Genomic DNA, 12,985 nt, shown 5'->3' with positions numbered 1-12,985 from the left:
TACAATGCTGAAATTATTTATTTATTTTCCCGCCCAGGAACTGGTCGCTAAACTTAAATATCCAGCATAAAGACCTTAGCCTTTCTGGTCGTGGGTGGCTACAGAGGTGGGTTCTGGAGCCCTTGTCCCAGGCCAGGAACCCCTGGGGCCACAGGTAGGGATGCCGCTGGGCCAGCAGCTGCAAGAGGCAGCAAAAGACGAAAAAGAGATGGGAGCTAGGCACTCATCCCAGTCCCAGAGATGCGAACGGGAGTGCAAGACGCTTTGGGCCCCACAGTCAGACTAAGGGCTGGCCAAGCTAGGGTGCACACACGTGGGAGAAGTGGAAGCCCAGGACACTGGGCACAGGCTGCAATCTTGACCGCTTTGCCTGATGGGTATAATGCCTTGCCCTCCTGAAGGGAGGTGAGGTGGTACCGGTAAAAGAGCAGGCACTGTAGACTAAGGACTTGCTGAAGGGCAAGTTTTGAGCCTTTTGTATGGGTGCGTTCCTATCCACCTCAGCTTTCAAAGGCTGATTTGGAAGGCATCCTGCAACCACTGGTCACGGGCGTTGTGAGTCTGGGGTACGGTGAGGGGTGGAGGGTCTGGGGGCAGGCTGGCATCAGGAGGCTCCTCGTCATCAGACAGGCCGGCATCAGGTGGGTAGGAGCTGTCCGAGTGCAGAGAGGATGACAGGTCCTGGCACAAGCTCAGGTCTTGGCACAGATGCTTGTAGTCCTGGATCGACTCGTACAGGCCCCACAGCTGGCACAACAGGGACATATCCAGCTGTCGCAGCCCCACCTACAGACAACTGACAGTGGGCTGGAGTTGGGGGTCCGGGCCACCCCCAGAATTCCCACCGTGGGCGACAACCCTATCCAATCTTCCTGCACCTTTAAGTGAAAGTTCTGAGAACAGATAGTACTTGCCAACTGTGAAACCTCCAGCCAGTCCTTGGCCCTCATTTATACAATGGGGTAACATTGTCCAGCAAGATGAAATCAGGCAAGTTTTTAAAATGCAACAATTGCTACACATTATTATCAGTGCTGTCCTAAAGCCCCGTGACCAGATGCTTCCTGCTGGACCTGAGATGAGGAAGCGGATCCCAGACTTATCTCTGCCCTCTCTTTAGAGCTACTACCCTGGCGGGGCGCCCACCTACTCACCATCTCCTTGCGCAGCGCGGCTAGTGCAGAGTCGAGGTTAACCGGGCGGCGCGGGCCCGCTGCAGAACCTGAGTTAGCAGATCCCGCGGCATGGCGAGGACCATCCGGGGCGCGGGCGGCACGACTCAGCTCGTCGTGGATGCGGCTCCGTTGGCTGTAGACACGCTCCAGCTCCCTCCACGAGCCCCCACTAGCGTTAAGAAGGCCGCTGAGGCCGCGCGGTAGCGGCGGGAGCCCGGCCAGAGCGCAGCCCGCGCCGCCCGGCGCCTCAGTCGCGGGCAGCCCGTTCATAGCCAGGCCGGCGCGGACCACGATGCCGCCTGCACCCCTCTTACGTTTTCGGCGGGCTGCTGCCCACAGAACCAGCTCTCCGTGGCCCGGCCTCCGGAGAGAGCCCAGCCGCCGCCCGCAGGCCGTGCTTTGTTCCGTCCCCGACTCCTCCTATGCTCCACCCCCCCCTGCATGGGCGGGGCCTCTCTTAACGCGGCGATGACCCTGGAGCCGAAAAACCCATCAAAGAACTGTATGGGACAGGGGAGGCCGAAAGGGTCAGAAACGGTTTTTTGGCGACCTTTTGCTGCCTCATTCCTACACAATGTGTTCTACACGAGTCCTCTCCCAAGCGAAGGATTCTAAAAGCACGGGGATGCGGGAGGCCAGAGTCTGGGGTAGGAAGGTAAGACTGCCCATCACTGCCCTCCCCACAATTTGTCAACATCCTAGCGGCCATAAGATGGAGAAAGATGGTAGAGTCAGGATGGTTAAGGAAGGAAAGGAAGCCACCAAGGGGACTGAAACTTCAAATGGCACTCAGGTGGAGGAAGGGGGTATTGGGGCAGAGACAATGATTAGTGGCCCAGCCTTTGGGGAGAATGAGGTCAGTCCTTGGAATAAGGTGTCACTTATCCCTCTGCCATTTACTTCTTGTCCTGAATGCAGAACCTCGCCGTTCAGGTAGAAAAGACCATGGAAAGGCGAGATGCCAAAAGCAAGGAAAACCATCGAGGAGAACTGGGGCTCGCATGCACACTCAGAACCAAGAAAGAACAAACCACGCGGAGGAAAAGCTGTTTTTCTGGAGGGTTTTTCTCAGGGGAACAGGGATCAGAATAGAGGTCTCAGTGATCCAGCTGTTTCAGGCTGCCTAGGGCCTCGGCGCAAGCCCGGATAAGCCCACAGAGCTGGATACTAGTCTCCAAGGAGGTGCTAGAGCCCAGCTCGACTGACGCCCAGGTTAGCTTCTGCAGGAGGGCCGTCTGTGTGGAAGCCACCGCGTCCGTATTTGGAGGTGCGGCCGGAAGAGGCGGCGCCTGGGCTGCCTTGAGCCCGGCTGCTGCGCCTTCACAGTGCTCTGGACGGGGTACTGGTGGCTGGGATGGGGGCCGAGAGCTCGAGGCAGGCTCTGTAGTTGAGGCCAGCTGGTGTTCCCGAGCTTGAGAGAGCGCCGCCTGTGCATTCAGTGCTAGAACAAGAAAAGAAGTGGAAGAGTAAGGATGCCCCGTCCGGCTCTCCCGAGTCATGTGCTCTTTACCGATGCCCCGAGCTGCTGGTGTTTTCTGCCTAAGCCAATCCCGTCTCATCTCTATTCTTCTTTCTCCTTACACATGCTTGCCAAACACTGCCCCACTGATTTACACTTGAGGTCCAGTTGCTTGACAGTTGGCCTGGCCTCATCTATGCATCAAGTCTATGCCTGTAAACTGGGACGCCCTTCAGTGGTAAAATGCCTGTCCAACATGCACAAGGACCCGGGGATGCACGTCCACTCTACACGTGGGATGACTATTTAGCTAGGACTCTCCCCACGGTGTCAGAAACAAAAGGCTGACGGTCTTTCTTGAATGAAACACCTCTCTGGGGCGGAAACGAGAAGGCACCTTAATGCCACGGCACGCAGGAGTTTCCACTGTCACCTCCCAGGCTCACAGTTCCTCTGTAGCTATCGCCACTCTCTTCTCCCCACAGGGCACACTCGGACCCTCACCCGGGTTATCTTTATCCACGTCTGAGTCGAGTTCCTGACAAGCCACACAGTAGATTTTCCGCTGTTTATCTTGCAGGAGGATCGTCTGGGGACCAGAAAGTACATGGACATAGGTGAGCCGGAGAGACAGGGTCCACAGAAGAGGGAGCTGAGGAAAGGTCGTGCGGCCCGGTCCGCGGCCTCGGCCTCATCACTCGCCTCACCCCGCAGTCGGCGCACGTGTCGCCCAGCATGCGGTAACCACGGAGCAGGTAGTCCCCCATCAGACGGGAGATGCGATCCTGCCGCTCCCGTCGCGCCTGCAGCACCTTCGTCTCAGCTTCAGTCGGAGGCTCCCAGGTGAAATCGTCGACTTCTAGAGAAAACAGGCACAGGAGATGGAGAGAGCTTCCTCGCGCACCCCACGGCCACTGGCCAAACATCCCAAGCCCATACCTGCACCGTTCAAGGCCATGTTGCCGTGGTCACTGCTGGGCTCACCGGAAGTGATCCAAATAAGACGCGCCCCCACTACGGCCCCGCCTCCCACATGTGGTAGCTGATGGCGGAAGTGACGTTTACACGGTCTTCCTGGCGCTTTAGTCAAAGTGGGGCGTATGTGCTGCACATTTGATCCTAACCTATGGGCTCGGCTGGTAGCCAGAGCTATGGATGGGTACCGCCGTCTCCCTGGTAACGCTTCAGTACTCGGGTGTGGCTTTTCAGAGTCTCCATTTCTACTTGCCGCAGATAAAGTGGCCCTTAGGTCTGTGAAATACCCGATTCCCTCGGAGTTGTCTTTCCACACAGGTGAAGCAGGAGATGGGCAGGACCATGACATCTGCCCAACAGTCACTGCAATAAAAAGTTCTCTAAGTCTTTCAGACTAGGCTAGCTACACTGAAGTCGTTTTCTGCCTATTTCTTTTTTTTTAAGATTTATTTATTTATTATATGTAAGTACACTGTAGCTGTCTTCAGACACTCCAGAAGAGGGCGCCAGATCTCGTTGCGGATGGTTGTGAGCCACCATGTGGTTGCTGGGATTTGAACTCTGGACCTTCGGAAGAGCAGTCGGGTGCTCTTACCCACTGAGCCATCTCACCTATTTCAACACTCCTCCCTGTCTGCATGTTGAGTGTCGTCTGTCCACCTTCTACCAATGCCTAGAACTGATATCAGCCTGCTGTCTTAGTTAGGGCTAGTATTGATGGGATTAACACCATGACCAAAAATAACTTGGGGAGGAAAAGGCTTGTTTCACTCATGGTTCCATATAACATGTTCATCAAAAGCAGGAACTCAAGCAGGGCAGGAAGCTGGAGGCCATGGAGGCTGCTGCTTACTGGCTTGCTCCTCATGGCTTGCTCAGCCTGCTTTGTTACAGAACCCAAGAGCAGCAGCCCAAGGACGACCCCACCTACAATGGGCTTGACCCTCCCCCACTGATCACTGGTTAGAAAGTGCTCTACAGGAGAGCCCACCAGATCTTAAGGAGGCATTCTCTCCTCTCAGAGGACTGTAGGGCCTGCTGGCGAAGAAAATGGCTTCTACTTGAGTGGGTTACGAATAAAGACCAGTGCTCCTCATCTCCTGGGTTCTTTGCAAGAGCAACAAGTAATTAAAAGACCAAGGGCTGGAGAGGTGGCCCAGCGGTTAAGAGCCCTGGCTGCTCTTCCAGAGCTCCTGAGTTCAATTCCCAGCAACCACATGGTGGCTCACAACCATCTGTGAAAGGGCTAAGACACCCTTTTCTGGGGTGTCTGAAAATAGCTACCGTATACTCACATGCATAAAATAAATAAGAGGAGGAGGAGGAGGAAGAAAGGGGGTAGAAAGATGGCTCAGTTCTTAACAGCACTAATGGCTCTTGAGGACATGGGTTCGGTGCCCACATTCCACATGATGTCTCACACAATGCAGAACTGCAGTTCCAAGGAATCACACACCCTCTTTTGCCTCTAAGGGCATCGGACATGCACACAGAGCACAGGTTTGCATGCAGCAAAACATACACAAACATAAAAATAAACCTAGCTAGGCACAGTGGCACATGTCTTTAATCCCATTACTCAGGAGGCAGAGGTAGGTGGGTATCTGTGAGAACAAAGAAGAATGGCACAGTATAGTATCTGAGTCATACACTTTCGCAGTGTGAAGTAGGGAATGTTAGTAGCAGAGCCCTTCCAACAACTTACGGCTATAGACAACAGTGTTTTACACTACCCAGGAGTCGTGTATCAGTTAAGTAGATGCTCATTCTCTAAGGAGGCTGTGCGGGGACTTCTGATCTTAATTTACTGTTATTGGCTCTTCTGGGATTGTCTCCATGTCTGCCTGATCTGTCACTGTAGCAAACAGAAAACATTATCAGTTATCACACTGTAAACACAAAATATACTAAACCCAGGCTACCACCAGTCCAGCTTGGGACATTTCCCAGAAGGAAATGTTGTGAGGAGGGAGCCACATACCTTGCATTGCCCCTGTCACTCCAGAGATATTAAAGGCACAGTAAGTGCCTCAGGTCCCATTGGCAGACTATGGTACTAACTCGCAGTACTGCAGTGGAGCGGTTTTATTTCAGCACAGCTTGCCAGCGCTAACGATACCACTGTAGATCCTGAGATGAATCTGTGTCATTGAACATGCCCTTTACAACTAACAGTGGCAGGCCTTTTACCCCCAAATCCTCTCAACAATAGCTGATAACAACAGCCTGTCATTGCTGTATGGTACTGTATTGCTGAGAGCTGAAATGACTTCCTCAAATCAACTCAAAAAGATTTCTGGGGGCTGGAGAGGTGGCTCCGTGGTTAAGAGTACTGGCTGCTCTTCCAGAGGTCCTGAGTTCACGGACTTCTGGTCCTTGGTTTCAGCAACCACACGGCTGCTCATAATCTTTTATAATGGTATCTGATGCCCTCTTCTGACATGCACTATATCTGCACATAGGACACTCCTACAAAAATAGTGAAGCAGCCTCCCCTCTGCGTTTAACTGTGCCAAGGAAAGGACTCCTCTCGGCCACATCCTTTGTAATGATCATACTGAGAAATGTGTAGATTGAGCTGGAACAATTTGGAAAATTCCAGGCTTCACACACACCATTCCAGGACATGGCACTTCACACTCACAATGGTCTCTGGTCTCAGGTGGAATCAAATGAGCGCCTAGGAGAGCTGAGCTTCGTGCTGAACCAAATCATCAGGGCTCCCTTGTCAGACCGACATGGGCTCTGGGTCATGGGTAGAACGGCTGTGCTGAGTTTGTACTCCTCTCTTTTTGAGTCTCTCAACTGCGAGGAATCGAATACAAACACCCTTATCTTCTCCTACCTGACTCTCCCAGCTGAATTGTCTGGGGTGGGGGTGCTTGGGTTAAATGTGGAATTCATGAGCCAGAGGAAGTTGGATTAAAGCTCTGGACTAGCCTGGGCTATGTAGTAAGATGCTTTTTCAAGGGAGGGGGAAAATTCATGGATTTTGTGAGAGCGCAAGGAAAGTAACACCCGTGTCACCATGTCATATGAGTGGTGAGTATGGAAAGACATCAGTGGGCTCCTTTCCCTCACCCCTTCCCCTTGGATCCTTCCTTACCAACTGCTCCTAAAATTGCCAGAAATTCAATAGATGTAACCAGTTTCTGGGTCTGTTCTTCGTCTCTAGATAGTTTATTGACTGCTGTTCTAAGAAGCAGGGAGGTGAGCAACAGCAGTTTTCCATAGAAGAGTCATCAGGTCAGCTCCAAGTCACTGTCCACGAAAGCGATGCCGCTCTGGGTCTGAGTTCTCACCAGCAGACGTTTCCCGAGTGTGAGGTGTGACAGGAGTGAGGTGGCAGACACTCTGGTGCCTCACATGTGGAGAGGGCCAGGATGGGGTTCAGCTGCAGAACACTCGCCCAGGATGCTGAGGCTCTGGGTCCAATCCACAGGAAGGATGGGACCGTTAGCTCAGCGCTCATCATCCTAGGAGCCACAGGAAGTGTCACAGCTGAGCTAGCCACGATGGCATGCATCTGCAATCACAGCACTCGGGAAGCCAAGGCAGGAGGAATGATGAGAGTTCAAAGCCAGTCAGATACATTGTGAAACTCTAGCTCAGAACATAAAAACCTGGCTGGGAATGTGACTCAGTGGTAGCCTGCTTCCCTACTACATCCCAGAGCCTGGGTTAGACCCAGGCCTTACCAAAGCCCAACACCAACAGAGAGTGGCAGAGACATTCAGGGCACAGTCTTTGGAGAGAGACCTTCAGGGCACAGTTGTCTCCCCACAGGTCTCTGTGGCATCATCCATTCTCTTTAGACTTGATAAGCAGCCAAGAGTGATGGCACATGCCTTTAATCCGGCACTCAGAAAGCAGAGGCAGGGGGACTAGCCTGGTCTACATACTGTGTTCCTGGACAGTCAGGACTACATAGTGAGACTTTGTCTCAAAAAAAGAAAAAAACAAAACAAAACCCTGATGAGCAGACCCCTTCTCTGTTACTCACATACCATCCCAGAACTGAGTCTTTCCTGAGAGTCTAGAAGCTTGGCAGAGACAGAGCCTGTCCTCTTGAATGGTCCAAGTATCATTGTAGCTCCTAGACCCAGATAAAGATAAAGAAACTAACACACTCCCAGCTCTGACTAACAGAGGGTTTTATAAATATAAACTTGTTGATCCCTGTTGAAAACTAAGGAAGTACCGGGCAGTGGTGCCACACACTTTTAACCCCAGCACTCGGGAGGCAGAGGCAGGCAGATCTTTGAGTTCGAGGCCAGCCTGGTCTACAGAGTGAGTTCCAGGACAGCCAGGGCTACACAGAGAAACCCAGTCTCAGACAACTGAAACCTGGCCCATAGTGCAGGCGGGGTAATCAGCGCTGCGACCTCCACGCCGTACTCTCTCCTTGGACTCACCTGTCATGGCCTCTCTCCAGCCAGTTCCTTAAATGGCATCAAGAGGTTATACACCAAGGGTTCTAGTCATGTCTCCCCCTTTGGCAGGCTGTGCGACGTTCGAGGAATTGAGCAATCCACACATTCTCTGAATCTGGAGTCTGTTCTTTTCTGTCTTGCTGACCCACTCACCTACCTTCAGGACGTTTGTGGGGTCTCCAACCTCACTCCTCATCCTAGGAGCATGCAGAGCCTTACCATCAGGCAGGCTGTGCATTGGTCCAGTTTGGTACCTGCAGCTAACTCACTAGGGAACCTGCGTCAAATTGTTTCATTTCTCAGAGCTTTGGATTCCCCTGTGCAATGTCACCTAATGGATGAAATGACATAACCATGTAAACATTGTAAGTGACAGGTATTCTTATCACTCTTGGTGGAATCAATAACAAGTGGCAGCACTCCCGATTGTCTACCATTGCTCTGGGATCTGGAGATAAACTGTACCTTCCTGAGCGCTTAGTGAGACGGACAATAAACATGTGAACAGAGCAGGAGCAGGTTTCCCGGCTGGGGGTGGAGCTCGCCTAGCAGCGCTGCACAAGCCTGGTGTGCAAGCCCAGCACTGTGGAGGTGGAGGTAGGAGAGACAACATCCTCAGCTACACCTAGAGCTTGAGGCCAGAGATTCTGTCTAAAAAAGGAGTTAGCTGGAAGGTGGTGGCACACACCTTTAGTTCCCGCACTCAGGAGGCAGATGCAGGTAGACCTCGGAGTTCAAGGACAGCCAAAACTACACAAAGAGCCCCTATCTCAAAAAAATAAGAGAGTGGGGATAACAGCACTTGCTTCTCTTGCAGATGACCCAGGTTCAATTCCCAGCAGCCACCCAGTAGCTCACAACCATCTGTGGTACCAGGGGTACAGGAGATACAGTGATCTCTTCTGGCCTCTCAAAGGACCAGCTGTGCACACACAACATGCACACACAACATGCACACACAAAATAAATATGCCAAAGCATGAAGGTCTGTGCCTTTAATCGGAGCCTTGGAAGGCAGAGGCAGGTGGATCTCTATGAGTTCAAGACCAGCCAGGACTACATAATGAGACTCTGTTTCAAAATAAATTGTTTGTTTGTTTGTTTTGAGACATGATTTCTGGTGTAATAGCCTTGGCTTTCTTGGAGCTCACTCTGTAAACCAGGCTGGCCTCAAACTCACAGAGATCCACCTGCCTCTGGGTGCTGGGATTGAATGCATGTAATTATTATTATTTAAATAATATTTTAAATAAAATTATTTAAATAAAAATATTTTATGTGTATTAGTGTTTTATCTGCAAGTATGTCTGTGCAGAACATGCATGCAGTGCCCAGTGAGGCCAGAAATGGACATCGGATCTCTTGGGACTGAAGTTAAAAGACACTTGTGAGCTGCGCTGTGGGTGCTGGGAATTGAACCAGGGTCTCTTAACTTCTGAGCCATGTCTCCAGTCCCTGAAAGAAGCATTTCTTCCTTTTTTTTTTTCCCCCTTTGGTTTTTTTCCAAGACAGGGTTTCTCTGTGTAGCCCTGGCAGTCCTAGAACTCACTCTGTAGACCAGGTGGCCTCAAACTCAGAAATCCACCTGCCTCTGCCTCCCGAGTGCTGGAATTAAAGGCGTGCGCCACCACGCCCAGCAAAAGAAGTATTTCTAAACAAAAATAAAAATCTGAAGTTGATCTCTGGTCTCCACTGGCAAGTGAATACACACAAACCCCCCACATGCTCACAAGTCCCCCTCCCATATACAGAACTACACAGATATATACACACAAAATAAATAAAAGATCTGACAGCACACACCAGGGAAGGGACAGCAGCTGGGGAAGACCTGCCTTAATGGTCTGGAATGGCCATGGTCTCCTTGGCCTTACAGAATTGTCTTCTAGGAAGATGGGGGCTATGGCTGGCTGGCAAGAAGGCTGGAAAAGGCAGTAGAGCATGGTGGCTGAGTGTGCTCAGCTGCCTCAGTTTACCCTGCAGATCCGCTCCACTTCCCTGCAGTATGTTAGGTGGTCATACTACTGCACCGCCAGGATCAGCAAAACTGGAAACAGGAGGAGATTAGAGATAGCATCCATTGCTTGGGCTCCTTTCTGACAAACTGCAGGGAGGGACTCAGGGGTCTGTTGAGGGCCCACAGTTGTCTGAGGGTCCCCCCCCCCCCGCCCCTGCCCTGCAGCTTCAGGTCCAGGGTTCTCTTCAGTTAGCCTGGGCATATAAAGGCTTTTCTCATAGTCTCCTCAATGGTGATGAGTAAGGTCTTCCCTCCAATATTAGCCTGCGAGTACAGCAGGAGGGGGTGTCTTTCCTAGACAGTCCCTCCACCCTGCTTTACTCACCAGCCTGAAGGGTACCAGCCACTCCTTGCTGAGGCCCTGAGAACCTAAGGAGTCTACCAGAGATCACATCTGTGGACGGTCACTGCCAGACGATCTAAGCTGGACTCATTGCTCCTTCTTGTCCCTGAGTCCCTGCAGCAGCCCAGGACAAGGGTTGTCTCCACTCCCACTCACAGCAACACATGCTACTGGTCATATACTCCTTCTAGAACATTCCTTTTGGCTTTTCCACATCAAGTTCCTTTCATGTCACTCTGACACCCCTTCTGGGGTCTCTGGGATAATTCTCTCTCCTCCCTGGTGCACAAGAATGGCAGCTTGCCTGTTTCTGTGGGCCCTTTTCGTGAACTACTGAGTCACCTGTCCCACAGAGTAACGTTTCCTATGTTCCAGTCTGTCACAGGCTCAAGTGTCTCTGTTCAGAAGACTTGAAAGGGACCTCCATAGTGTCCCTCTCCTGTCTTTTCCTCTCACCTGCCAGAGGATGAAGCCAAACCCTGAGACCACATCACCTGCTTCTCTGTATCATCTACTTCACAATGGCACTATGTTCCACAGTCCCAAATCAAACAGCCACATCACTCCAAGAGGTGTGCGATGGGCAGCTCCTCATCGGCCCTGATACAGTGCCCGCTGATCCAAATTCCTCACAGTGACTTACATACCCACTCAGACCCCAGCTGCACTGCCCTCTGCCCTCCCCACCCTGTTGCTCACCTGGCTTTTCCTCTGACTTGGAAAGGACAGAGTTTTTTTGTTTGGGGGTTTGTTTGTTTGTTTTCCTCTGCAAGACTCATGGCAGTCCTTTTCACCTTTCTCAGCTTCCCAGCATGCCCCAAGGCTCCCCTCATTACTTCCCTTCACTATGGAAAAGCCTGTTTGAAGGAAGCTGTCCCAGACCCCCACAGCCCACCACTGCTTTTGTCCCTCTCACAGTTGGGTGACTAGATCTCATTCCATGGGCAAGAATTCCAAGGCTTGGAGAGCTCGAGATTCCAAGCCTGGACTGTTTGACCAACCGTGCTATGTTCCAAGTTGAGCCTCTGCCTACTCTGCACAGGGGAGGGTCAGGTTTACACCAGATCAAAGGGAAAAATGAATGTGAAAGCGTGCAGCACACTCCTGCCAGGTGGAAAGTATTCCGTGTTACTGTTGCAACAGTGTTACTAGAGCAGGGGGAGGGGTCCCCCCCTCCCAAGTCCTCCTAGATTCTAACAGCAAGGAATCCTCTTGGGACACAGAGGTCACCCCCTGCCAGCATTTGCAGCAGTAGGCTGTACTGAGCAGCGCCTGAGCTACTGAGCAATTCAAGCAGAACTCATCAAATGGCCTCCCTCAGTCCCTCCTAAGCTACCCAAATAAACTCAGCCTTCATCCTTAAAGTAAAACAAACAAACAAACAAAAAAAAAACAACAAAAACCACCATTAGCTCTTTGGAAAGGTGTGCCTAAAGCCAAGCCCAACCCCCTCTTCCCATCAGATTACCACCCCTGATTCCCCTGGAGAGGGCCTGGCATGAACCAGACTTGGCATAGTTCTGACCCTGGTTACCCCTAGCCCTACTAAGTTCTTTTGAGTCAGACACTGGATCCTGGGGCTTCCTAGCACGTTCTCACAGTATTGTCCAGATCCGGGACACCACAGCCTCCCCTTTCAGACCAGTGAGTAAGTCTAGCTCTTCTCCAGCAAATTCAAGACCCTTCCCCACCCCCCTATCAACCCCTGCCCCAGGGCCCTGCTGGGCTTCTCCCCAGCCCCCTGAGCACTCAAGTAGCACTCCCCTTCTCCGGCTGTTAGCCTGGGAAGGAGGCCAGGCCCTGAGCTCAGACCTTGGCGATTCCAGAGTGTCTGAGGCCCAGAGCCAGCGCCGCCAGCCAGGCCAGACGAGGGGAAAGGGGGAGGTGGCAGGGTGGGCACCAGGAAGCCCTCTAAGGAGCGGGGGGGGGAGTGGAATGGCAGGGAAGCCAGGTTTCTAGCTTTGTTCTTTCTGCTCTTCTTCTGGAGCCCACAGGGCTCTCCCCAGTACCTCAGTGAACCCTGGCCAGAAGGTGCTCTCTCCTGCTTAAATCCTTTTATTCAAGAGAAGACAGGACCAGGAATAAGGACCCATGACTTCAGGGCTTCGAGAATCCCTACATGTACAAAGGCCAATGGGCAAAAGTTAACAGACCTCCGGTCCTCCAAGCAAGGCCCATCTGCCTCGGTTTCCCCATTTTGACCAGGTGGGAAAGTAGTTGGGCGGGGAGGTGTGCACAGGCCTCTGCACCCCGCCCGGAGGAATCTGGCGGAGTCCCCAGGTGAGGATTCTTCTGGAAAGAACCCAGCTCGGTTCCTGCGCGGGGCGGGCACCTAGGGGACTGCCCCCACTCCAACCGGCGCCCTCCCTGCCGCACATCGTCGCTTCCCCGGGCAGCAGCGAAAGACGCTTGAACCAGAAGAAAAAAGAGAGAGGAGAAAAAAAATTTGTCTCCCTGGCCCCGGGCCAGCGTCCCAGCCCCCCTCGCCGCCGGCGCGCTCCAGCCAGGGAAAACAACTGCTCACTTCTCCCTGCGTCCTCCCCGCGCGCTCCCTGCTTCCCGGCGGCCGCGGGAGAGGAGCCC

At 52.5% G+C, this 12,985-nt stretch overlaps 2 protein-coding genes across 4 annotated transcripts; both read right to left on the bottom strand.

Annotated features, from left to right (window-relative positions):
• Fam89b (family with sequence similarity 89 member B) lies at window positions 1-1,970 on the bottom strand. Of its 3 annotated transcripts, none has more exons than XM_021152347.3 (2): window positions 1,155-1,970; window positions 1-786 (listed from the first exon to the last, which is right to left on the bottom strand). In XM_021152347.3, the coding sequence occupies exons 1-2, from the start codon at window positions 1,443-1,445 to the stop codon at window positions 508-510; spliced, it is 570 nt and encodes a 189-aa protein (XP_021008006.1). In that variant the 5' UTR covers window positions 1,446-1,970; the 3' UTR covers window positions 1-507. The 3 variants fall into 3 exon arrangements, 2 of the variants coding, with proteins under 2 accessions (XP_021008006.1, XP_021008007.1); XM_021152348.3 differs by having other exon boundaries at window positions 1-747; XR_015046157.1 differs by having other exon boundaries at window positions 510-796; window positions 1,155-1,418.
• Window positions 1,971-2,222: 252 nt separating this feature from the next.
• On the bottom strand, window positions 2,223-3,656 carry Znrd2 (zinc ribbon domain containing 2). Its single transcript, XM_021152350.2, has 4 exons — window positions 3,574-3,656; window positions 3,342-3,493; window positions 3,139-3,223; window positions 2,223-2,616 (listed from the first exon to the last, which is right to left on the bottom strand). The coding sequence occupies exons 1-4, from the start codon at window positions 3,590-3,592 to the stop codon at window positions 2,273-2,275; spliced, it is 600 nt and encodes a 199-aa protein (XP_021008009.1). The 5' UTR covers window positions 3,593-3,656; the 3' UTR covers window positions 2,223-2,272.
• Window positions 3,657-12,985: the final 9,329 nt, after the last annotated feature.

The sequence above is a fragment of the Mus caroli genome, unplaced genomic scaffold (assembly GCF_978045245.1).
Source record: "Mus caroli unplaced genomic scaffold, Mus_caroli_1 scaffold_20, whole genome shotgun sequence".
NCBI lineage: Eukaryota > Metazoa > Chordata > Mammalia > Rodentia > Muridae > Mus > Mus caroli.
The sequence above is the reverse complement of the archived record's forward strand: the minus strand, read 5'-3'. Positions and strand labels throughout refer to the sequence as shown.